This window comes from Sorex fumeus, unplaced genomic scaffold (assembly GCF_029834395.1).
Source record: "Sorex fumeus unplaced genomic scaffold, SorFum_2.1 ptg000100l, whole genome shotgun sequence".
Lineage (NCBI taxonomy): Eukaryota > Metazoa > Chordata > Mammalia > Eulipotyphla > Soricidae > Sorex > Sorex fumeus.
In genome coordinates, this window is record NW_026606157.1 from 4,730,430 (window position 1) to 4,755,673 (window position 25,244).

At 51.7% G+C, this 25,244-nt stretch overlaps 1 protein-coding gene across 2 annotated transcripts in view; it reads left to right on the forward strand.

Moving 5' to 3' along the window:
• Window positions 1-445: 445 nt before the first annotated feature.
• Window positions 446-25,244, forward strand: part of AEBP2 (AE binding protein 2) — a 58,948-nt gene continuing 34,149 nt past the window's right edge. The window contains exon 1 of one of the 2 annotated variants that reach the window (XM_056134588.1): window positions 446-1,363. In XM_056134588.1, the coding sequence (XP_055990563.1) occupies window positions 552-1,363 (812 nt within the window). In that variant the 5' untranslated portion in view covers window positions 446-551. The remainder of the gene's footprint in view (window positions 1,364-25,244) is intronic. The other variant, XM_056134587.1, reaches the window with a different exon arrangement.

Here is a 25,244-nt window from a genome sequence, read left to right on the forward strand (position 1 = left end):
CGGCGGGACCGGTAAACGCCCCGGGAGCCCAGATGCTGGCCGCGGGCCGCCCGCGCCGGAGTGGGAATGAATGAGCCGCGCGCGTGAGAACCGGGAGGGCGGCCGAAATCCCCGGGGCCGCGCGCGCGCGCGCGGGCCGCTTCCGCCGGGGGAGGAGGAGGAAGGCGTGGGAAGGCCGAGAGGAAGCGGCGCGGGGCGGGGCCTCATGTGGGGGCGGGGCTTCGCCGCGGAGGGGGCGGGGCCGCGCAGGCGCGGAAAGCGTGCCGGGCGGTGTGTGTGTATGTGTGTGTGCGCGCGCGCGCGCGCGTTCAGCCAGCGCCTGTCCCCGCGCGGGCTCCGTAGCGCGTGTGCGGCTGACGCAGCGCGCGGCCCTCCTCCTGCTGTGCGGCGGCTGCGGCGGCGGCGGCGGCGGCGGCGGCGGCCGCCGAGCGCGGGGCGTTCGCGAGGGGGCGCGGGAGCCGGAGCCGGAGCCGAGTCGGAACCGAGCGGCGGCGGCGGCGGCGGCGGCGGCGGCGGGGCGGGGGCCGAGGAGGAGGAGCGCGCGCGCCGCCATGGCCGCCGCGCTCGCCGACATGGCCGACCTGGAGGAGCTCTCCCGCCTGAGCCCTCCGCCCGCCGGCCGGCCCGAGCCCCCGCCGGAGGAGGAGGAGGAGGAGGAGGAAGAGGAGGAGGAGGAGGACGACGAGGAGGCGGCGGCGGCGGAGGCCCAGGCGGTGGCGGCGCTGCTGCTGCAGGGCGGCGGCGGCGGCGGCGGCGGCGTGGGGGGCGGCGAGGCGGAGACCATGTCGGAGCCGAGCCCCGAGAGCGCCAGCCAGGCCGGCGAGGACGAGGAGGAGGAGGACGAGGAGGAGGAGGAGGACGACGAGGAGGAGGATGAGGAGGAGGACGGGAGCAGCAGCAGCAGCGGCGGCGCCGAGGAGGAGAGCAGCGCCGAGAGCCTGGTGGGCAGCAGCAGCGGCAGCAGCAGCGGCGGCGGCGGCGTTGGCGGCGTTGGCGGCGGCGTTGGTGGCGGCGTCGGCGGTGGCGGCGGCGGCGGCGGCAGCAGCAGCGGCGACGAGACGCGCTCGCTCAGCCCCGGCGCCGCCAGCAGCAGCAGCAGCAGCAGCAGCAGCGGGGATGGGGACGCCAAGGAGGGCCTGGAGGAGCCCAAGGGACCGCGGGGCGGCGGGGGCGGCGGCGTTGGCGGCGTTGGCGGGGGCGGCGGCGGCGGCAGCAGCAGCAGCAGCGTCGTCTCCAGCGGCGGCGACGAGGGCTACGGCACCGGCGGCGGCGGCGGCGGCAGCGCGACCTCGGGCGGCCGGCGGGGCAGCCTGGAGATGTCGTCGGACGGGGAGCCGCTGAGCCGCATGGACTCGGAGGACAGGTCAGTGGCCCCGGACCCGCGCCCCGCGCCCCGCGCCCGCCGGGGCCTCGCGCCTCGCGCCCCCCGCGCCGTCCTCGGGCGCGGCCCTGCACGGCCGGGACCCCCGCCCCCCAGCTCCTCCTCTTTTCCCCCACCCCACCCCGCGCCTCCACGCTCTCTCGGACCCCGGCCCCCCAACCCCACCCCCCAGTAAGGCCCCGAGCCGCCCCGGGCGGAGCGGGAGAGGGGCCTGGATGCGCGCGCCCCCCCCCCCCCCCCCCCCGGTTCCCCACCGGGACCCAGGTTAGCTGCGCGTGCAGCCGCGGGCCCGACACTTGTCACCGCCGTGATTGACAAGTGTTTCCCAACATGGCTGGGCTTCGCCTGCGGTTTTTTTTTCTTTCTTATTTTTTTTTTGCTTTTTGCACAAACTTAGGGCTGCACCCGGGGAGAACCCCCCCTCCCCCAACACACACACACACACACACACCCGGCCCTCACTTGGGCCGGCTGGGAGTGGGGGTGCGGGGTGGGGAGATGGGGACTGGAGGGAGGGACGCGGGTGAGGTGCAGGGAAGGGGCCCTACTCCCCTTTTCCCCATCCCCCCCATCCCTCCCAGCCCAGCTTAGTCCTTGACCCCTCGTCCGCCCGCCCGCCCGCCCGCGCTGGCCAAGTTCCTCCCCGCGTGCGGCCGTGCATGTGGTTCCCGGGCTCCCGAGTGCCCGCGCTGTGTTGGGTGATGAAATCCGGGAGAAAGTTTGGAGACTCCCCCCCCCACCCCCGTGCAAGTCTTCGGGGGGCCGAGGACCGAGGAGGAGGAGGACGAGGAGAAGCAGGACAAGCAGGACGGGGATGGGGGGGGGGGTGTCCTGTGAAAGGGAACTTGGCGGAGCGAGCCGCGGGCCAGGCACGAGGGGGACTTGCGAGCATTTAAGGCCCTGGGCCCAGGCCAGCGGGGCGGGGGGGAGGGGGGGGAAGAGGCCCCCGAAGATGGGGCTGTGGTTTTTCCTAAGTCCTGGCAAGACTGACCCCCCCCCCCCCCCATTTGCCTTCCTGCTTTTAGGACGTTGTCAGGATCACATTGTAGCCGCAAATCCCCCCCCCCCCCCCTTCACACACACACACACCTTTTCTGGATCCCTCTTTGGGAAGTCTCATATTTGGAAGTGATTTTTTTTTCCCCCCATGCACTTCTCCACCAGAACCCCGTCCTGCGTGTTGCTTACACTGCTTCCCAAGTGTGTCAGCTTTTATTTTGACCATCTGCTAATGTTTTGGATGAGCAGGAGATTTTTGACTTGAATCTCAAAAGTTTAAATATTCGACACTTCGAGGAATTCCAATTGTTAACTGACAAAAATGAACACTGGTTTATATTTTAATGTTTCAAGGAATAAAGCTCCAAATATTTTGAAAGTGCAGCGTTAGATTGGATTTGGCATTTAGCTTTAATGTCTAGTGAAGGCAGAGTCTTAGATGCACGGAAATCGTACGAGCTTTAAAAGAGTTTTGTGCTGGGTAGTCATGGACAGGAAGGAGAATGTCTTCGTGAGAAATTGAAAATGGATGTGAATCGTCCAGAGTGAAGCAAGTGCTGTTGCTCACGTCTCCATCGGTACCAAGAGAGGTTTGGAAGTTGATACTTCTTTATGGCAACAGGACCCACCCTGGTTACATTTTTACCTAGTGTGTGCCCGTGCATTGGATCTTAAAGTTGTGCCTGACTGCACAGCTTAAATATCGCGAGCATTTCACAGCTCTGGACAAGATGGGTCTTTTGATTTCTGGTGAACAGATAGAGAAGCAAGTCGGGCCTCACGCTCCAGCAGTAAATACAGTATAGAAGTAGATTGAACAGAGTCTGCTATTTCAGCTTCACAAAAGTTTCGAACCTTAAATAAGGCAAGCTGTGTGCCAGAGTCCTTTATTTTTTTCTTTTAAATTTAATATCAAGACCTACAGGCCCCTTAGAAGAAAATGAAGTATTGCTTAATATTTTGGCAGTTCAAGTTTTGTCTTTATTTCCTGTTCTAAGTAGGTACTTGAATAGCTCATTTTTGCATAGGGTTTCACCATAAGGAGCCAGTAACATTGTTGCCACGATTTTGAGTCAGTAAGATTAAAATTTCTTAGCCCATCATACAGCTTTTCTTCATGTATAAGCATTACTGGCAACAAGTATTGTCATTTTTCCATTTCAGAGTAATAGAATCATCGTTTGTGTAAGCCTTGGTAGTGAAATTGGTTATGATCTTGAAAAATCTTAATTTTGAAATGCCTCTCGGTTGCTTATTTTAAGTTATTTTAAAACTGGAAATTACTCATAGGTCTTCTGTCCCATAGGTTTTCTGATTACACCAATCTAATTGAACTTCATAGATTGATTTCATGGTAGGAAGTCTTTATTTTGGTAACTGATGGAAGGATATTGTGGTTTTAAAGTGCTTTTAAGAAAACTTGAGGCGTTCTATCACAGTGATTTTATCTTCAAAATTTACTCTGTTATAATGCCTATTATGCCTATTCAGTATAATAGGCTTTGAAATTACATCATACTTTTGAGTTTATCATGCTTTAGAATTGTTGAAATCTCTGAAATATTTTTATTATTTATTTTTTTAAGGAAAAATTAATTGTGAAGTTTGGTGAAACGTGTGATCCAGGGTGTCACTTTAGAAACCTGTATTGGAAGAGTTGTGTGGTGAAAAGTGACTCATTTATAAAATAATTAGATGACACTTGGTACAAGAAATACTGATTTCCCGTAGGAGAAAGTTATTGAAAAACCAGTGTAAGGGTGCCAGAGAGACAGTGCAGCAGGTAAGGTTGCACGTACACAGGACTGACCTGGGTGCAATCCCTGGCACAACATACGGGTCCCCTGGGCCCTTCCAGGAGTGATCCCAAAGCTCCTTGCAGGAGTGATCCCTGAGCACTGCTGGGTGTGGCCTTCTCCCCCCACAAAAAAAAAAAAACAGAACTAACCCCCACCAAAACAATATAAGCGCACTGTGGTGTTTATTTAGTAAAGTTAGAAAACTTTCAAGTTGATAATGGAATTTTCTTTACTGTTAGTTGAGACAGAGGTCTCTCGAAGCTTTTCTAGAATAGACATTTACTTTTAAATAAAATTTTGGAATTTAAAACGCCTCAACTTTAAGTTTGCATACTAGCTGTAGCGATGTTGAATCTGCTTCTATGTGGAAGCTGCTACCTGTACCTGTATAGATGAGGTGATCGTATTATTCTTTGTGTTTTTGATCTGTATTTGTATTCCAACTAGGATATGTTGTTTCATTTTATGGAAGCCGCAGCTGCTTCTGTAGGTTTTTCTGGATGAATGCGGGTGTCAAGTGAAAAGTGCCTTTTGTGTAAGGAGAGAGGAGGGTGTGGATGATAGGGAAGGTGCAGAAATGGAAGCTCATGGTCAACCCGGGCCTGATTTTGTGTGTGTAGTGTCAGGGATTGAACCCAGGACCTCTCCCTTGCAGAGTAAGTGCTCTGCCCCTGAGCTACCTCCCTGGCCCTAGGCCCTTCCACATTGTGTGGGGGGCAGAGCGATAGTACAGGGGGTAGGACGCGTGCCTTGCCTGGGCATACTCGGGTTTAATCCCTGGCACTCCATAAGGTCCCTTGAGCCTACCAGGAATGGTCCCTGAGCCCAGAGACAGGAGTAAGCCCTAAGCATTTCTGGGTGCACCTCGGCTCCCTTCCCCCAAAAAGGGGGTAAAAACCGGAAATTTTGTGGGTCAAATTTGAACCCCCTGTCACTTAAAAGTTTTAAAGGTGAGCTAAGATTGCTTAGGCGTCGGGAAAATAGGCCAAAACCCTCCTTCCAAGCCATATGATTGGGAAGATCTTTTGGCACAGAGTTTGAACTTTCAGATTTCCTAGCACGGAAGTCCGCATGTTGCGGGTGTTTTCCTGTCGGTGTGCCTGAGGCTGGGAGATGCCTCCTGTGAGGGCCGGGTGGGCGCTCTTCACGCCCCAGTCCCCCTCACCCTTCGCCCGCGTCTCAGCTGCGGAGTCTCCGCTTCCTTCTGATTCTGATTAGCTTTGGGCTGCTCAGAGGTCTGTCTCCACCGCTGACAGGCTGTGCTGTGATTTACTGAAGGAGGACTGTCTTAAAAACCATTAACGGGCCATGTCACAGAAGACGCCACCGGTTTGAGGATGGAAGCGAGGCGGTGAGAGCCGAGGAGTCCGCCTTTCCTTTGGAAACAGGCCGGGCTGCTGGATCGGATCGGGTCGGGTCCCTTGCGGAATCGGTGCAGGCGCGGGTTTCTGTAGCGTGGGACTCTGGGACTCGTGGATGCTGTGGGCGCCCGGAGAGAAGACATTCCGCTTTGTCACCTCCGATGGCTCAGCGTGAGGCTTGGCCCGAGCTCCTTCCCAGTGCGAGTGTCCAGTCAGGCGCCACTCTGGCCGCTTTGTACTTCTTGTTGCCGTAGAACAAATACCCCAAATTTAGCAGCTCAAAGAACAAGCGTTTGTTAGGAAACAGGTTTTCTGAGAGGTGGAAACAGAGTTTCCGTGGTAGGTTTCAGCTCGTAGGGGGTGTGTGGAAGAGGAGCAGCCGCTCAGGAGCTCGGTCGTCCCCCAGTGGGGCTGCGGCTCTTCTCAGGACCTGACGGCTACTTCTTCAGCCAGACGCCGCTCTTCCTTTTTAGGATCTCGGGAAGTTTTTCATCTTTCTCTTTCCCCCCCTTTTTTCTATTATTTGGTTTTTGAGTCCCACCAGGTGTGCTCAGGACTTGTCCTCTCCGGCTCTGTGCTCAGGGATCACTCCTGGTGGTGCTCCGGGGACCCTATTGGGTGCTAGGGAGCAAACCTAGGTCAGCCGGGCAAGTGCCCTATCTGCTGTAGTATCTCACCAGCCCGCAGTTGTTTTTTTTTTTTTTTTTTTAATTTTCTTACTCGTTGAGCTCTATTTAGTGGATAAAAGTTTTTCCTGTTTTTTCTTTTGATGGCTCCTGTTAGTGACACAAAATTGCTTCGGATTTGTGTTTGACCGAGCAGCCTTTCAGAACTCAAAAGGCTTCAGTGAGTCTTTGTACTGTGGGGTAGTGCTGGGGTGCGGAGGATGCACACAGGGCTTGTTCCTGGCTCTGTGCTCAGGGAGCACTCCTGGTGGGGCCCAGTCTGCCGAGAGCATGGTGAGCACGCACAGTGCTTGCCGGACCGTTTCTCCAGCACACTTTCCAGTCTCTGAAGACCGGGCTTTCGTATTTTTCCTTTCAATTGTCACAGTGACTGTCCTTTTCCCTTGGTGGAGGGCTGTCGATGGCCTCTGTAAAGGGCGCACTCGGTCCCGGGCAGCTGGCCCGCTCAGGTGCAGAGCCCTTGACCCACAGCTGCCTGCCTCTGGGGTTGTGCACTTCCCAGCTGGCGTCTCTGCCGTGGGATTCCGCCCTCGCTTTCACTTCTGAAAGAAAATGGTTTTATTTCAAAAGATAACAGTATTGCTTCGTAAATGAGGACCTCCTTTGGGGTGGAGGGTGGTGCCGACGGAACCCAGAGCTCCCTCACGGACAGTGTGAGCCCCCTGAGCCCTTTGCCAGGACTGGGCAGACCCCCTCTCCCCGTTAGGAATTTCAGGAATCCTTGAACCATAGTTCCTCAGTTGCAAAACAGGCTGAAGTACTACTTTTTTGTTCGAGAGCCTGTTATTTAAATGTTTGCCACTGCTTTCTTGTAAAATGGTGTTTTTTTTTTTTTTGCGGGTGGGGGGGCGCTTTGGGGCCATGCCCTGTGGCACGCAGGGCTTTCTGCCTCCTGAGCTGTGTGCTCAGGGGGCCACTACTGGTGGTGTTTGGGATCATATATAGTGCCTGGGCATCAAACTGGAGTCTGTGTGATCCAGACAAGTATCTAATTACCGTCCCTTCCACCCCATTTCTGTAACCCTAGGAAGATATCTTTGTAAATAGGGACAGTTTTCGCTTATTTTGATATTTTTGATGCTTGTAGTACTGAATGCAGTACCTTGGGTGTGGGGAGCGCTCAGTTAACATTAACTTGCAGGGCTGTGGGTCCAGCATGTAGCTCAGAATATTTGCCTTCCAGTGCGGGGCCCTGGGTTGATACCCAGCACCGCTACGGCAAAGAGTTAAAAGGCAAGGCCTCGCCGTAGAATTATGTGTAAATAAATAGACTAAAAAGCAGAATTGGCTGTTTGGGTGGGTCTTTGTATCTGATGAGCCGGGTGCATTTCAGCGAGGTCTGCGAGCATCGGCAGGCTTTGGGGTGGCATTTCTCTGAGCAGATGTTTAAGAGCTGCTGATTTGGGGGCCAGAGAGCTCAGTAGATTGTAGCTCACGCTCTGTGTCGGAGGCCTGGGTGTGATCCCCAGGGCCACGTGCAGTTTCCTAGAGATTAGAGAAGCCTCAGAACCAAAGAGGATAGAACTGATTTACAGGTGATCTAGAAGTATGTAATAACTGTTTATTAAGTGATCAGAGAACCCTGGAATGGTGAGTTTCGATGAAAAGTAGATTAAAAATCCCGCGGAGATCTGAGCAAGGTCAGTGAGTGCTGGAGTGTGTCGGGGGGAAGTGGGGGCAGCTTAATCCCTACACTCTGGGTGGTCCCTGGAGCACTGCTGGGAGTGACCTGAGCACTCCTGGATGTATCCCAAAACAGAACAAAAAAAGGGGCGGAAAATCTGCAGTGAGTAATGGAAGGTGTTTTGAGTTGTTGTTAGAAACCATTGGGCCGCACCCGTTGATGCGCGGGGAAACTCCCAGCTCAGTGATTCAGCACTGGGCTGGTGCTTGGGGGACCCTGTGGATTGAACCTACCCACAGCCTGTAGCGTGGAGTGCGCGCTCCAGCCCAGACTGCCCTTTAGAAAGCACCTGGGGGAAAACTGCGTCTAATTAACATTTTGTTGAAGTTAGGGACAAAGTAGTGGCTGGAAGATCTGAGGGCCGGGGAGGTGGTCGGCATCCAGGGGCAGGAGAGTGGCACGCCCTGGAGCCCAAGTTCAAACCCCACCATCCCCTGCTCCTTTGCGTGGCGGGCGTGGCTCCATGCTCCCAGCTCCACAGCTGGGCCCAGCCCTCGACCTGCCTGGCTGAGCACTGCTTGGAAGCCCCTTTGCCCCCAATTGCGTGTGATAGATAACCCAGAGTTGGAAGGTTTCAAGCTTTGAGTTCTCTTCTCAGTCTGGGGAAGCCGTAGAGAGTTGCAGAAGTTGGTGATAACCATTCAGGTTTCTAATGCGGGTGTGGGGCAGTGTTCAGTAATCTTTCTGACTTGTAAGATGGTTGGGGGGGATTTACATGTAAAATTTGGCTTACGCATTTATGAGCAGTTATTAAGGGGTAGACATTTACTCTAGTGATGTCTGCAGACTTCCCCCATTATGTACCGGCAACTGTTCTCAGAGCTGAGTGTGTGTGTGGCGGTGAATAAGACAAAGCCCCTGACCTCATGGATGGGGAGGCCAGCTTCAAAACCCACCAGTGGCCAGTCATCTGCGTGACTGGTACAAAGTTGAGTAAGATCTGAAATGCCAAAAATTACTGTACCAATTGTTAAGTGTCTCGCAAGTAATCTGTAAGTCAGCGCAGCAGAAACTTGCAAAAAAGAAATGCTAGACCAAAAGATTTCATTACAAAATGGGCACTTTTTTTTTGTGCTGAACTTTTTATTTATTTGTTATTTTTTATTAGTGAAACACCATGAGGTACAGTTGTAGACTTACAAATTTTTGTGCTTGGGTCTCAGTTATACAATGATCAAGTACCCATCCCTCCACCAGTGCAAAATGGGCACTTTCAAGCAATTTAACGTGCATCTCAATACCTCCTCTTACCTTCTTTTGTTTTCCTTTTTCCTTTGCTGGAGCTGTGGATGAACCCCAGGCTTCCCACCTGCAGGTCACGTGCTCTGCTGTCCAACCATATCCCCAGCTGACTCTGTCTGTTTGGGACCACACTGGTGATGTTCAGGGGTTGCTCCAGGCAGTGCTTGAGGGACCATGTGGGATGCCTGGCATAGAACCTGGGTTGGTCGTGTGCAAGGCGAGCTCTCTATCCACTGGACTCTTGGCTTCGATCCTATGATGCCTTTTATTTCTAATATTAATACTAAGTGAAGCTACTCGTGTATTATTAGTACAAAGTTTTGGATTATGTTTTGGTAATGGCAGTGGATTTCAGTGATCCATGCTTTTATGATTAGTAGATTGCATTTGAGGCAAACAGGGAACGAAATGGAAACTATGTAACAGTTTGGGGCATGGATTGAAGATCAGGTAGATTGTATCTGGCTATGCTCACAACTTGGGCACTCCTGGCAGGACCACACGGGATGCCAGGGATTGAACCTGGGTAGGCTCTGCAAAGCAGCGACCTAGCCTCTGTCTCATCACTCTTATCTATCCCCCCAGATTTACTTTCTGAGGATTTGCTTGTTAGCGGTCACTTAGCATTGCTGCTTATTCAGTGATAGGAGTGTTGGTGCCTCCCCGGATGTTTATTTTCTTAGAGAAAACCGATGGATAAATAACTCAAAAGGGCGAGCGTGCATCCGTCCTTTGTAGGAATGCCATTGGCAGCAACCCCCAAGTCTGGAGCGCCCTCAGCCGTGGCCTTGACACAAAAAGATGAATATATTATTTTCCAGTTTTCTTCTTAAGTCTTCTTGCAACAGTACATTAAAATTAAAACTGGTGGGCCAGAGAGATGGCCCAGAGGGCTGCAGGGCATTCTAGTTTGTATTTGGAACTCAAGCTTGCTCTCGTGCAGGGTCTCTGAGCCCTGCTAGGAATGCTCCTGGTCTCCCCAAACAAGAACCTGGGAGCTAGCGTTGTAGCGTAGTGGATATACCTCCCCCAGGCATGATGCCCTGGTCCTGGCCCTGCACACTTACACATGGGCACTCACAGAATTAAAATAGAAAATTGTCCTTCTAGTTGTGACTCAATTTGGAGAAGGGAACGTGTTTTTAGTATTGGGTAAACGAGGAAGAGAAATTTCTAGAAAACCTAAACGGAACACAGGAAGAGGCTTGGCATTACTGTAGGGGGTCTGTTCCTGAATCCACACTGAAGCAGGGGAGAAGGATGGGAGGATGGGAGGACAAGGGATTTTCATGGTCCCCCCCCCCCCCCCCCCCACACACACACGCACACAGAGCATCTCTGTCTATAGACATTGTGCTCCTAGGACCTTCGTGTCTCACCGTGGACGTTTTGTCTGACAGACGGGCTGTGCATCTTGTTCAGATGCGTGGCTAGCAGCCCTCCAGTTCTTTAGCTCTGCCTCTCCGGTTGGATTGCACCCTGACCGGGGATAGGAGCCTTGCCAGTCTGGCCCTTTCTCTGCACCGAGTTCCTGGCGTGGTGCTCCGCCATACATGTGGAATTCCCAAGTTACTTTGGGTGGATGATGAAACCTGTGGGTTGCAGGAAAATTAGACCTGTGCAGTAGAAGGCACTTGGGGAGTTGAGAGCAATTACGAGGTGGGAGGACCCGTACAGGTGTGAGCTGGAGACACGAGGGGCCGCAGTGTGGAGCGTGATCCTGGGCGTCTGAACCCGGCGGGGAAAGTTAATTTCCTGAGTGGGTTATAAGAAAAATATTACTCTTTCTGAGTCAGAGGGTTTTTTTTTTTTTGAGGTTTTTAATTGAACGGGAGCTTGAAGTATTTTTCCAGACAGATTCATAGTAAGGTAACATTGACTTGCACAAGGATGGCCATAAAAGTTCCAAAGACTCGTGTACTTATAATTTAACATCTCAGAAATTGTTTCCTCGCTGTAAAATAGAAATGCAGCATTCTGATTAGGTCAGATGGACTGTGCCAAGGGCCTCGGGCTCTCTTGGAATCACAGTCATCTTTCTTTGGCGTTTGGATCACACTGAGCAGTGCTCAGGGGTTACTCCTGGCTCTGAGCTCCAAAATTAACTCGTGGCAGTGATGGGGAACCGTAAGGGAGGCAGGGATCAAACCCGGGTCAGCCAGGTGCGTGGCAAACCATTTCTTCTCTGAGCCTTAGGTTTATTCTTTTTCTTAAAACAGGAGCACTTTTATCTGAAAAAGACCATTTGGATTTCTGCGCTTATAAAACTGTATGCTTGCCAAGGGCTCTAAACCGAAGTCAGACAAAATATAAAAACATATATACCTATTTAAGCGCATAGGTATTTTTTTCTTATCCCCTCTCTTAAGTCCCTGGATTGTGTTTTATCTAACTCAAAAGGTACTTAGCTTTTCTGAGTTAAGACGTATCTTTAATTTCTATTTCACATTTATGGTACTATGTTGAAGTACCCATCAGTTTATTTTCTCTAGGCTGTAACTTTATTTTTGTGATGCAAAGATCGAACCCAGGATCCCACCCACGGGAGGCGTGTGCTCTGCCGCCAAGCTGCATCCCCAGTTTTTGTCTGTCTCTCCCCTTCCAGCACTTGCTCTTAGCGCTGCAGGTGTTCCTAGCTTGGTGACTGTCCAGTTGGGCTTCCTGCCGTCGTCAGTGTCCTGTGTGGGACAGCCGTTCTGCCCTCTTCCCTGCCTTCTCTTTAAGAGCGCACCCAGGAGCAGAGTTTCAAGAAAGCAGCTTTGTAAAAAAATAAGATTCTGTTGCTGTACCAAAACCGTTTCAGGCTATGTTAGGAGAAACCTTCTCTTGTATTTGCCCAGGACTCGAGAGCCTGTGTCAGCGAGGGGGAAGCCTTGCCCACAGCCTGAGGAAGTGGAGGCCGCCGTGGCCCGTGCCCTCATGGAGTGACACCTGGCAGTGACACCTGGCTGCGTGGCTCTGTAGTGACCCTGACTGGGGTCAGAGCCATGTCCGGGAGAAAGGCTTGCTGACCCTGATTTCATCCTGGCCCCCTAGGGCCTCTTGAGCCCTCCGGCAGTGATGCTGAACACAGCTGGGTGTGGCCCCAAGACCAGTAAGCGGAAAAGATCATTCATTTATTTATTGGCTACCCCTGGCAATGCTCAGGGGCTATTCCTGGCTCTGCACTCAGGACTTAACTCCTGGCAGTGCTGGGGGGACCCTATGGGTGCCTGGCATGGAACCTGGGTGCACCTTGTGCGTCTCTCCAGCTCGAGTGGCTGATTTTCATTTCTACCCTGTTTGTTTACGTTTCTGGGACTTCTTCCCATTGTGGCACTAAAGCTGGTTCTGGAGGTTGGGCCCTCCCTGGTGGTGCTCCAGGGCTGCTTCCGGCTGTGCGCTTGGGGGTCCCTCCCAGTCTGCTCAGGAGCGCCCACAGGCCTGGGGAGTGGCTGTCTCTTCCGATGCTGCTGCTGTCGCAGTGTTTCTGCTGGCTTGCTTTCGGGCCACAGCAGTATTGCTCTCCGGGCTTCCCCCTGGTGTTAGGGGTTATTTGGCCAGGTGCAAAGTACATGCTTTGCCCCCGTACGACCTCCCTGGTGATGACCCTCAGGCTGGTTGGTGTTGGGCTGTACCCTGTGATACTCAGAGCTTACTTCGGGCTCTGTGCTCCGGGGTCACTTGTGGCAGTGCTTCGGGTACTGTATGTGGTCCCGGGGACTCACCTGGTGACAAGCACCTCCACCCTTGTCCTCTCTCCCTAAGGGTCAATTTTTAAGTGCTGTAGCATACATACTAGAGGGAATAGAGTTATTATTAGAATTTTACTGCTTTTGATGAAATTGTTTATTTTGGTTTGTGTCCACACTCACCTGCGCTCAGGTCCTCTTGGCTTGGTGCTTAGGGTCACGTCTGGTGAGGCTCGGGGGACTGCCTGCAGAGCTGGGGGGCTGACCCTGACTGACTGCGCGCCAGGCAATGTCTTTATCTCTCCCTCACTGCTTTAAATTAACGTTAGCGCTTTTCCCTAAGTCTCTACTTTCCGATTTTCAATTATAGTTCAAGTTCCGCCCCTCTCGGAGAGCCTGGCAAGCCTGGCAAGAGTATCCTGCCCACATGGCAGAGCCTGGCAAGCTCCCCGTGGCATATTCGATGCCAAAATGAGTAACAGCAAGTCTCACAATGGAGATGTTACTGGTGCCCGCTGGAGCACTTCGATGAACTACGGGAGGACAGTGCAGTGCAGTGCGTTTCAAGTTTCCAGAGAGATGAATGAACTGAAGAACGCAGCTTGTAGAAAGGTTTTAGATTCCTTACTACAAATATGCGTCAGTTCCTTTTTCAGTTGTATATGTATTCTTTGCTTTTTATAGCTACTTGTGAAGGTCAGCGCCTACCCCGTAGCCAGCAGCACACTTCCTGGGTCTCTAGTTCACGCTGCTAATTAGTTCCTTGAACATGCCCTTTCAGGTGTTGAAACGCGTGTAGTCGGTGACCAGAACTGTGTGCCCTGAAATAAATCAGGATCAGTGATATGATTCAGCGCCGACTCCAAGATCACACCAGAAGTCTGAATTCTTCTCTGGAAGATGTTTATTATTCTTCATAGCAGATTCCTTAGGTCCTTTTTACATAAAGACTTACGGGAAATCTCTTTAGGAAGTTACACTGAAACTCCCTGCAGTTCTGTTTCATACAGTTCATACGGTTTGCTACTGCAATGTCCTGTATTCTTTCTGAAAATCACCGTGGCCTAATCACCGTCGGCTCCCTAGCTGGGTGACCTGGGTGGAGGCGCGCGGGGGGCGGGAGGGGGCGCCGGCGAGCCCGCTCGGCCGAGGCTGCCGCCGGTTTCGTCAGTGTTGCAGGAAGTCCCTTTTGGCCAATTTAGTGACTGCTGCTGGGTCTTGGGAAAGGATCTTTTGTCTTTATTCAGAGAAATAATTGTGGGGATAGAGAGTAGTCTTTTTCTTGATTAGAAAAATCCATTTTGGCTTTTTAAATTATAGTGATAATAGCTTGTAATTACGGTAATAATAGTAATAATAATATCTTGGTTTTGGCTAATGATTTTTAGTATGCCTCCAATTAATTTTTATGATTATCACAGTGTGACAAAGCCACATATTTTACTTGCCTTCAAAATCTTACTTGAATTTGTCACTGAAAGCTCACTGTTTGGCTGGCAGTGTCTCGGACAGCGAGTTACCAGGTGGTTCATGGCTGCAGCCGGCCCCAAGCATGTGGGTCACGTAAAATGGGCAGTTCTTGTCCGGAGCCATGGTACAGCGGGTAGGGCACTTGCTTTGCACACAGCTGACCCAGGTTCAGCCCATGGCATCCCATAGGGTGCCCGAAGCACCTCGGGTTAATTCCTGATGAGTTCAGAGCCAGGAGTGAGCCCTGAGCATCGCAGGGTGTCCCAGGAGTGACCTCAGCATTGCTGGGTGACCCCCCCCCCCCGCGCCCCCTTTAAAAGAAAAACCAGCATTGCTCTTGAATTCTTTCTCTTCTGTGTTTTTTGGAGGGTGGATGCGGCCACACCCATCTGCACTGAGGGATCGGTACTAGTGAGGCTTGGGAACCATACGGGGTTGCAATTGCCCTTCCTGCTGTACTAACCCTGTGACCCCCTGGATTCTGGGTTTAAAGATCTGCAAGCCAGAATAGCACAGAAGTGTGGATGACAAAACCAGGGTAGGACAATCTTGTAAGCTGAGGTCAGAAGTTTTGGGGGCTGGGTGGGGCTTTTTTGGGCCACACCTGGCATACTCACGTATTGCTCCTAGCTCTGCACTCAGGAATTACTCCTGGCAGGCTTGGGGGACCATATGGGATGGCAGGAATTGAACTCGGGTTCGCTGTGTGCAAAGCTTACGCCTTTACCCGCTGTTGCTCCGGGCCTTGTAAAATTCTGTTTTCAGGTTGTTTCGATCACTTCAGATTTCTGTGTAGACCCAGGGTTATTGCTTGCTGTTTGTTCCTGATAAATGAAAACTGAAGTAACTACTCCTTTGTCCCTGGAATAAGTATTTGGAATTGGATTTGTGTTGCCATCTTTAGAATGTGATCAGTTTGATGACCTCAGGTTTAAATTTGGGAAAAGTGCTACTTGGTAGTGTTCTTTTCTGTGACTGATCTCTCTCTCTCTCTCTCTCTCTCTCTCTCTCTCTCTCTCTCTCCCCCCCCCCCAAAATTTAAGGGTGTGAGGGTGTGGGTGTGGTTTTTGGTTCACACCTAGCTGTGCTCAGGGCTGACTCCTGGCCGGTCATGGGGCCACAGATGGTGTGCCTGGACTTTACCCTGGGTCAGCCGCACGCAAGGCCAGCACCTTGCCCACTGTACTGTCACTCTGGGCTCACTACAGAGTTTTGTTCCTTTTGGGGCGGGGCACTCAGGAATCGCCCCTAGCCGACTTGGGGATGGAACCCTGCTCGGCCCGTGTACCTGCTGCACTGTTTTCTCTATCTCCTGCACTTAATTCTTTTTTAATCTTCAGCCGAGACAGAATGGATGATTTATCGTGTACACGTTACATTCAGTGGGCCAAGAACAGAATCAGTCCAGGATGTTAGGTCCGGGCGGAGGCTGGGCCTGGCTTCTGTGGGCCCCCGGGCACAGGCCTGTGGGCTTGGCCTCTGCAGCGATTGCCTTGTGCGCAGTCTCCTTCCTCCACTCAGCCCTTGGAGAAGATGGCGCTGTAGCCCAGAGGGCTCCGCCTTTGTTTTATGGCCATCTTAACTTGTGGAATCAAATCATTTGTCTCATCAGTAAGACTGCTCACAGCTTACTGTATTACATACTAGAAAAGCTGCTGTTTTGATGGGTAGGATAGACCAGTGGTTTCCAACAACCTGGCAGTAGCCTGCTGGTCTGCGAAACAAGTTTCTTTTTTCTTTTTCTTCTTTGGGTTTTTGTGTCACATCCAGCAACTCTCAGGACTTACTCCTTCCTGGCTCTGTGCTCAGGTACTGCTCTTGGGTGGCTGTGTGCAAGCAAGGTAAACACCACCACGGTACTATTGCTCCAGCCTCAGAGTTAGTATTTGGCTCGGGAGGGCCACACCTGGCTGTCCTGGGGACTATGTGGGGCTGGATTCAAATCATTGTCACAGCTGCAGCTGCATGCATGGCAAGTGCCTTAACCTCTGTGTGTGTGTGCGCGCACACACACACACACACACACACACATTCCCACCCACCCGTTTCTTCACTGTAGGAACAGGAAAATTACTGCCAGTAATGTTTTGCATTTGTGTGACTTTCAAAAAGTCAGTGATTGTGTCTGTCTCTTTGCGGTGAGGACATCAGGAGTCTTGCCCTCGGAGAGAGTTGTTCTTAGTTGTTCTTAGTGCTAGTTTCTGTGGCCGCATAGTGCCGTGATCTGGGCAGTTCTTCCCCAGGACGGCTTTGTGGCCAGCTGGGACTTGAGCAGCACTGCCCTGGGGGGTTCGGGCAAGCACCCCAGCCAGGCTCGCCTGCTTCCCGCTCTCACCCACAAATAGCCAGAGGTCAGTAAACAAGTAAGTGACATAAATGTGTGTTGGAAGCAATAAGAAAATGCTTCTGGGGCTGGAACGATAGTGCGGCGGGGAGGGTATTTGCCTTGCACGCGGCCGACCTGCGTTCGACTCCCAGCATCCCATATGGTCCCCAGAGCACCGCCAGGAGTAATTACTGAGTGCAGAGCCAGGAGTGACCCCTGAGCATCGCCGGGCGTGACCCAAAAAGCAAAAAATAAATAAAATGCTTCTCTTAAAAAGCGGGACCTGAGCAGGCTGTGGCTGGGCTAGGTCATCCCAGCCTTGCGTAGTGTCAGCCTGGGCCACACAGGGTGGAGGACCGTCTCTGGGACACTCCCTCCTGCTGCCTGCGTTGAGGACACTCAAGACAGCCGGGGCCCTGCCTCAGTGACACTTCCACTTGGGGGCCTCAAGGCACAGAGATTTCTTTGCATGGCCCGAGGCCCCCAAGCTCCGTGTGGCAGGGGCTCCTGGCAGGCTGGAGCTGGGAGCCTGGTCCCTTTGGCGGCCGTGTTGGGAGAAGACAAGGGAGGACTAGGTGGGTGCGGACATCTTGGCTAAGTAGAGGCCACACCCCAGAGTCCAGCAGGACATACACAGCCGCCGCTCAGTAAGTCTTAGCTTTTATGGGAAAGAGTGGAAAGTTGGATGAAGTAGCCTTTTGGGAGAATGTCTTGTGGTAAATTACATAATCCCTCTTTTTCCTGGGCCCCCTCCTCCCACCCGACTGACAAATGAGTGCTTTTTCATTGAAATGACTGTTTTTATTTTTCCTATTCCCGTTTTTGGGTAGCCCCGACATTGTCCAGGGACTGCTTTGGGTGAGGAACTGCGGGTCCACTCCTCATGATGCTCCATGCAGTGCCAGGGATCACACCTGGGTCTTCACATGGGAGCCCTTGGAACCGTCCTGGCCCAAAACTGGATCACTTCCAGCCTTTAGTCCTGTTCTGCGAGTGTCTAGAAGGAAGAGCTGGGCGCAGTCCCAGCAAATCCAGGTGAAGAGTGGTACAGGTAGCCAGGAGAGAGTTCAGGGGTGTGGTCACATCTTCAAAAAGACAGGCTCTTAACCGCTTCGCATTGTTTTGAGTTGTACCCTTTAATTATTTTGAACGGTATGTATGGGAAATGCTAATCTTTCTAGTAATCAGTGGCAATTTCCTTGGAGATGAAAGGGGTCTCACCTGTTGACTGATAATAGATTCCCCTCTGTAATTGGATTAGGAGCCCCTGTGTGGTCCTGATGTTTACCTCCAGTTTGATAAAGACTTTGAAGACCGCATAGGCTTGCTTCTATCTGCAGCTTATTGCCAGTTACAGAGCTAAATTGGGAATGCTTGCCCCGGCCCTGTTTCGAGTTCTGGAGTGGGGCCGAAGGCGAAGGGCTCTGAGCTGGGGGTCCCATCCGTGTGGCCCACGCACTCTCCGGCTGAACTGCAGCCTAGCGCCATTTTGTCCTGCTTTCTCTCAGGCTACTTTGTTTAACCGTTTTGACTTTGGGCACCATGATCAACAGTGCTGGCCATGGTAGGGTTTCTGCACAGAACGTCACAACCCCAAACCTTCCTCTGGAGCAGCCACATCATCATCGTCTCAGTGTCCTTCCCCCACCAGGTCCACTGCTTTCTTCATTCCACAGGGAGGACCGAGTTCCTTTCTTGAGCAGTGCGAGTTCTTGGGGCCGGGTAGGTAGTCAGGCAGCCGAGCACCGACTTGGCCATTGAGCAGAAGCTCCTGGTTTCCTGGCTCCTCGCGGCTGCTTTCTCTGCCTTAGCCCTGGCCCGCAGCTGCCAGTGTGGCCCCCACAGGGCTGAAAGAGCGCAGGGCTGACGGCGCTTGCCGTGCCCCTCCCAGGCACCACTTGTGCCCTCTGAGCCCCACCAGGAGAGAGCCCCGAGGACCACTGATGTGGCCCCAACCGCCCCCGATAAAAAAATCAGCTATTTATGGAATGTTCTCATAGGGATCAGATGCAAGCTATGAACTGAAAAGCTTCCTAAAGAAACTCGGATTTTCTGGGGGGTGAGGGGGGCAGCAGGGGATCACACCTGGAGACACCTGCTCAGGGGTTACTCCTGGCTCTGCACTTTCCTGCTGGTGCTCAGGGGACTGTGTGGGTTGCTGGGGATCGAAGGGTCAGGCCTGTGAGGCCAGCGCCCCTGTAGTATCTGTGTGAGTAGATCTCGCGCTACAAGTCAGAATAGTAAAGCTTTTTATAGGAATTTAAATTTGAAGTGGGCTTTGTATATTGTACAGGGTTTGTGTGATTTTGTTTTTTGGTCTACATCTGGCTGTGCTCGGGGATCACTCTTGGCAGACTTGGGGAACCATATTGCTGGGGATCAGAGCCAGGTGGGTGCATGCAAGGTAAACATCCTACCCACTGTCCCTGTACTCTGGCCCCAGGCTTATGTGAGTGTAACATCTTATTTATTTCCTTGCTCTGCTTTGGCACTTAATCTTGAGGACTTGGCTTGCATATATTTGTAAACAGGAGCAACTCGCCTTTTAATCCAGTCTCTTGAGTTGAATTGTAACTCTAGTTCTGCTGATCCAGAACTGGTAAAGGGATTGGACACTAGTACAGAAATTTTATTTGAAAGGCCATTACTTTCATTGTTTTTTTCATACTGTAAATTCAAAAGTCACCAGAACCTCAAGCTTAAGCAATAAAACTCTATTCAAGCCACCCCATTAGGTTTATTACCTGCAGCCTGGCTACTCCCGTAGGAGACTGCAGTGGGCACCAAGTGGCGGGCCCTCCTGGAAGTTGGATTGTGAGGACTTCACAGTCTGTGTCCATGTAGCCCGGTCCTCAATCCCTCCTGAAAGCTGAACACTGCTGGTTCCCAGCTCAACAGGCTGAGCACAGGATCCACGCAGGAGGCTGGGTTCTGCCCCCAGCACTAACGGGCCCCCCTAGCACCACTGGGGGTAGCCCCCAAACCAAAATAAAATAAAGTTAAGCAAATCAGTGCCTTTGAGAGCTGGGAGGGGAGTTGGGGTGGGGCTTGGGCCGCATTGCACATCACGCTCCTCCTGACTTGGAGCTTAGGGATCCTGAGGTGCTGGGGACCGAACCTGTGGCTCCTATACGGAATGCCTGCTAGCCCTCGGCCGTCCCCTGCCTTCCCCCCAGAAGTTCTTGTTGGCAGGGCTCTGCAGCACCGCATGCACCTGCATCTGTGCTTTATTTATAATCTTTATTTATTTATTTATTTTTTGTGTTTTGGGTCACACCCGGCGATGCACAGGGGTTACTCCTGGCTCGTGCACTCAGGAATTACTCCTGGCGGTGCTCGGGGGACCATATGGGATGCTGGGAATCGAACCCGGGTTGGCCACGTGCAAGGCAAACGCCCTCCCTGCCGTGCTCATTCCAGCCCCCTATAATCTCCTGCTTTAAGACAGTCCTTAGGGGGTTTGCCTTCTCAGCTGAGGAATCAGAGCGAATTGTCTTTCAAGTTTTTACTGCTTAAAAATGTCGTAAGTGAGTAGCTGTCTGTTTCGAGCTCCCCAGCACCCCAGTGTGGCCGGGAGGGTGCCTGGCCTGCGAGAGGCAGGGGTGCTTGCCCCCTCTCCTGCAGGCCAGCTGTGTCTGCTGGTGAGTTTCCCTTTTGTTTTTGGCTGAACACGGCAGTCTCAGGGCACCTGCCTGACTCTGCTCAAGGATCATTCTCGTGGGGTACAGGGGCCATCCGTGGTGCTGTGCATCTGCAGGGTAGTTGCCTTTCCTGCTGTACTGTCTCTCCAGCCCGTGGCCACCATTATAAACAAGTATTCGGGCCAGAGAGATAGCACAGTGGGTAAGATGCTCACATCACAGACAGCCGACCTGGTTTCAGTCCTTGGCACCACGTGTGGTCCCCTGAGCCTCGTCAGGGGCATGAACGCAGCCAGATGTGACCCAAAATTAAAAATACATATATGATATTTCGGGTTCTACCCCAAACGTGGACTGGAGCGATAGCACAGCAGTAGGGCGTTTGCCTCGTGCGCGGCCGGCCTGGCTGAGCCAGGTTCGATTCTTCCGTCCCTCTCAGAGAGCCCGGCAAGCTACTGAGAGTATCTCATCTGCATGGCAAAGCCTGGCAAGCTCCCTGTGACGTATTCGATATGCCAGACACAGTAACAACAAGTCTCACAATGGAGACATTCCGGGCCTGCTCGAGCAAATCGATGAACAATGGGAGGACCGTGTGACAGTGCTGCCCCAAACTGTACTGAATCAAAACCTGCAGTTAAGATACTGGAGATACATACATATTAATGAGAAGCACTTTTTTTTTTTTAAGTTTTTGGGCCAGTGCAATTCTTAAGGGTTTCTCCTGACCCCACACCCGGGAATCACTCCTGGCAGTGCCCAAGGGACCACGTGGGATGCCGGGGCTGAAGCTGGGTTGACTGTAAGGCGAGTGCCTTACCCAGTGTACATTGTACTCTCTCCGCCCCAGAGAAGCAGTGCTTTCATTTCTTAACTAAAAATGCATATAATTATTTACATAACTTCTTGTTGTTTCTAGGTTTTATTTGTGCTTTTTAAGATTCTGGTTTGTATTGTGCCACACCCTTTGTTGCTCCGAGCTTATTCCTAGCTCTGCACTCAGGGATCACTTTTGGCAGGCTTGGGGGACTCTATGGGGTGCCAGGGATTGAACCGGGCTTGCCGTGTGCAAAGCCTACTACTCTACCCACTGCTGCTCCAGCCCTCATTTATTACATTTTTATGAATTAAAGTAGCATGCAAACTTAAGTCAGTCACTTCCAAGAAGAAAAAATGTGAAGTGTTATGTCACATTTAACACAGAAAATCTGTCACAGTAAGTCATTAAAATGGAGCACATCCATAATATCACATGTGTTTTGCTACGTGGCCCAGTAAGAAACACCGCTTTAGACTTTGAAAATGGCCTGAGTAAGAACTGAAGGTAGGGGTTTGTGCTGTGCGCGGCCAACCTGGGTTCCATCCCCAGCCCCCCACGGTCACCCGAACGTACCAGGAGTAAGCCCTGAGGACTGCTGGTGTGGTCCCCAGAAACCCCAGCCAACCAAACAACCAAGTACCTGACGGTGTGTTTTATTCTGATGGACTTCTTTCCAAATATCACTGAGGTTCAGACTTTACAGAACTGGCAAGTTAGAAGGGAGATTCTCGGAGCGTGTGCGCTGGAGAGCCGGCTCTTGCCCTGTGATGGGGTTTCATCTCTGACACCCCAGATAGTCCTCTGAGCACTGCCAGGGGTGATCCCCGAGCACAGAGTCAGAAGTGAGGAAAGAAAGAAGCAAGGAATGACCTGCAGATGGACGGACAGACACTGCTTTCTAGGAAGTCTCTAGTTCGGGCTCTCTTGAATGATCTGGAACCCAGAACATGTTTCTCTGTGCCTTGTGTCAGCCTGTCGCCTTCGTCAGTCCCAAAAGCTGTGTAGGGGGCCAGGGTTCCGTCATGGGCCCCGGAACACAGGGGAGCCTGAGGCTGGGACCCTTCATGGAGGCCGAGGATGTGGGGGGGGGGGGGGCGTGCCCTGGTTGTGAGTGCCCTGGCCCTTCGGTGGTGAAGATGTGGACTGTTGCCGGTTGGATTTCTTGACCTGTTTGACTTACCTGGGGGCTGGGGAGAGAGAGGGCTGGAGCATGTCTTCACACCCACAGGGGCCTGGAGTTTGATCCCTACCACCCTGTCCCGGCCCAGGTGATGCGGCAGGGGAGTGGCCGGGGGAGGAGGGAGACGAAGTGTGAGCCTGGACTCTACCCCCATCACTCCAGGCGGCCACAAGGAAAGCAAGAAAGGCGCCTGTCCTACCTCTGGATCCCTCCGCACAGATCCCTCGGGCGTTTGGTGTGTTCTTTCAGAGAAGGTTTGCTTCGGGAGGTGGGGGGGCCCGCATTTCTGGACATTTCCCTCCCCTCCTAAGTTGCAAATTACTGCTGAGGCATTGGGGGGTGGTACTTCACATTCACTTGGAGGTTGGGCCACCGGAGGCCGTTGAGGTTTGTCTGTCTCAGTTTGCCTATATATTTAAAGTGATTAGCTTGGTTGTTTGCTTAAAATTGTTAATAAAACGTGCTCTTAAAGCTAATTAGTGTGGTTTATGAAAATATGAGCATTGCTGTTAAAACGTTTAAAATTATATGAAGCAAATAATGAAAATAGGTGACCATTTAATGGTGTATAGCCTTGCAAAAATTGAAATTTCAAAATAAATATTTTAGTGTGTAAAATCCACCATACCCACAAAGACAAACAGTACATAAGATTATTTGCGTTGGTTACTCAATAGCTGATACACATTTGAGAGGGTTTTTTGTGTTTGTTTGTTCTTGTTCTTTTTTCTTTTGGTCACTCCCAGCAATGCTCAGGGGTCACTCCTGGTTCTGCACTCAGGAATTATTCCTGGTGGTGCTTGGGGGACTATATGGGGTGCTGGAAATTGGACCTAGATTGGCCGGCTGTGCTATTGCTCTGGCCCTCATTTGAGACTTTTATACAGTCACAAAATTTTAGAATAAGATCTCAAGAGTAAAGATTTAGAGTAGCATTCACTGGTTAATTAACAGATGGATCAAACGTTTTGAATATTTTCAATCTGTGTTCGGGCCACACCCAGCAGTGTTTTGGGGGAGATTTCTGATTCCATGCTTAGAAGTGATGAATGTATAGGGGAGATTCTGGAGTCCGTGCCAGGCTGGAGAAGTGACCCCAGGGATTGAGCTGGGTAGGAACTTGGCCCCCACACGGTCGACCCCTGACTTGTTTTTAGGAGCTACTGGTCTGTAGCATCGTAGAGGTTTTCGGCATATAGTTTATGCTCTTAGAGTCTCTACCATTTGATTCGTTAAAGGAAACTCTGAGGCACTGACATCAAGCATTTTATTTTACACTTCTTTTGGCTGTCTGTCAGAAAGTGGGTGTGTTTGATGTTCGTTACGAATCACTGTCAAGCTTAAATGAGTGTTTTAATTTAATTTAATAAAGCTTAAGTGTCAGTGTTCCATATGAGTAAGCGTGGTCTAGTGGTCCTTTTGAAAGCGTGTACTGAAAGTTGTGATTGAAGCATCTTCCATAGGTGGGTGATTCAGAGCAGGTCACTTTCACAGCCCAGTGCTTAATTATTGAATTTATATTTAGATTCTCTTTCCTGCATCTTTGAAAATCACCACAGTGAAACTCGGAACTAGGGCCTCATACCTCTTCTTTTCTTAGGCCTCACCCAGCAATGCTCAGGGGTCACTCCTGGCATTTCTGGGAGACAATCTGGGGTGCTGGGGATTGAACTCCGGCTGGCTGTGTGCAAGGCAGGTGCCCTGCCCACTGTAATAGCATGCTGCCCCCGAGGGCAACGTCCTCTTGAGTTACTTATTGGTACTTAAAGTGCAAACAGATATATAGGCATTGAAATGTTCCCTATGTAAACGGTTGTTACGGTTGACCTTTATGTGATACTTTCATTCTGGCAGAAGATTTTGAAGAAAAGGGAAGTAAAGTGAATTACTATATTAAGAAAAGGGGGGGTGGGTGGGCAGTGTGTAGAATAATAGTGTAGTGGGGTAGTGCGCTTACCCAGGTTCAATCCTTCGCACTCACCATGGTGCCGTGAGCCCACCAGGAGAGATCCTTGAGTACAGAGCCAGAAATAACTCTAGGTATGACCCAGAAATGGAAAAAAAATTAAAAAAAAAGAAGTTGGGAGGAGTGGGAGCTGTCACTCAGTAGACCACTTTATAGTGTTCTGGGTTCAGTCCCTGTTCTCCAAAATAAAAGCTGGGAGGCACAAGTAGGTTCTACTTTACATTTTGACTTGAGAACATCCAGTTCCTCAGGTTTTAGTAAATAATGGAGATACTTGTATGCATTGCTTTGTTTAGTAAGCAGAAACTGGTGGAGATCGGCATTGTCTTTTTTTTTTTAAGTTAAGAGTTGAGGTAGTAGATTTGATATGACTATTACTGCCACTACTACTACTACTGTTGGTTTTGGGGCCACACCTGATGGTATGTGGAGCTTATTCCTCTTTCGGGTCTGCGCTCAGGAATCTCTCCTGCTCAGGGCACTGCAGAGGCACCGAGAGGGGGCCGGGTTGGCTAAGTACAGGGCAAGCGCCCAGGCACTCTACCCACTGCACTATCTGGCCCGGGGGGGGGGGGCAGTATTTAAAAATAATTAACACTTGTCGAAGAAATAAGTGTGTTTCTTAAAAAAAAAAAAATTGAGGCCCAAGGAAGGTCCTTTGTGCTTGGTAAAATCAGGAAACAGTGCACTGAAGTCTCTGCCCGGTCCGCCTAGGGGGAGCAGCCCACCAGACTCGTCCGGGTTCGGTGAGACCGAAGCGGGAGGAGCCATCACAGCAGTTGGACCTTTAGATTAGGCCAGAGAAGAAACCGATTGCAGGTCCACGGGGATTTCCAGGAGTAAGGTCTTTTGATAGTGAATTATTTATAGTTGGATCCTATTGCTCTACTACTGTTCTTTTTGGACAATGGAAGGGATGAAACGTGATGAAAGAGTGTGTGTGGTTTCTCTGTAAGGCCTGGCAGGAAATAGTTGAGTATGGGGACACTCCTGTCTGCCAAGAGTTGCTTAAATCACC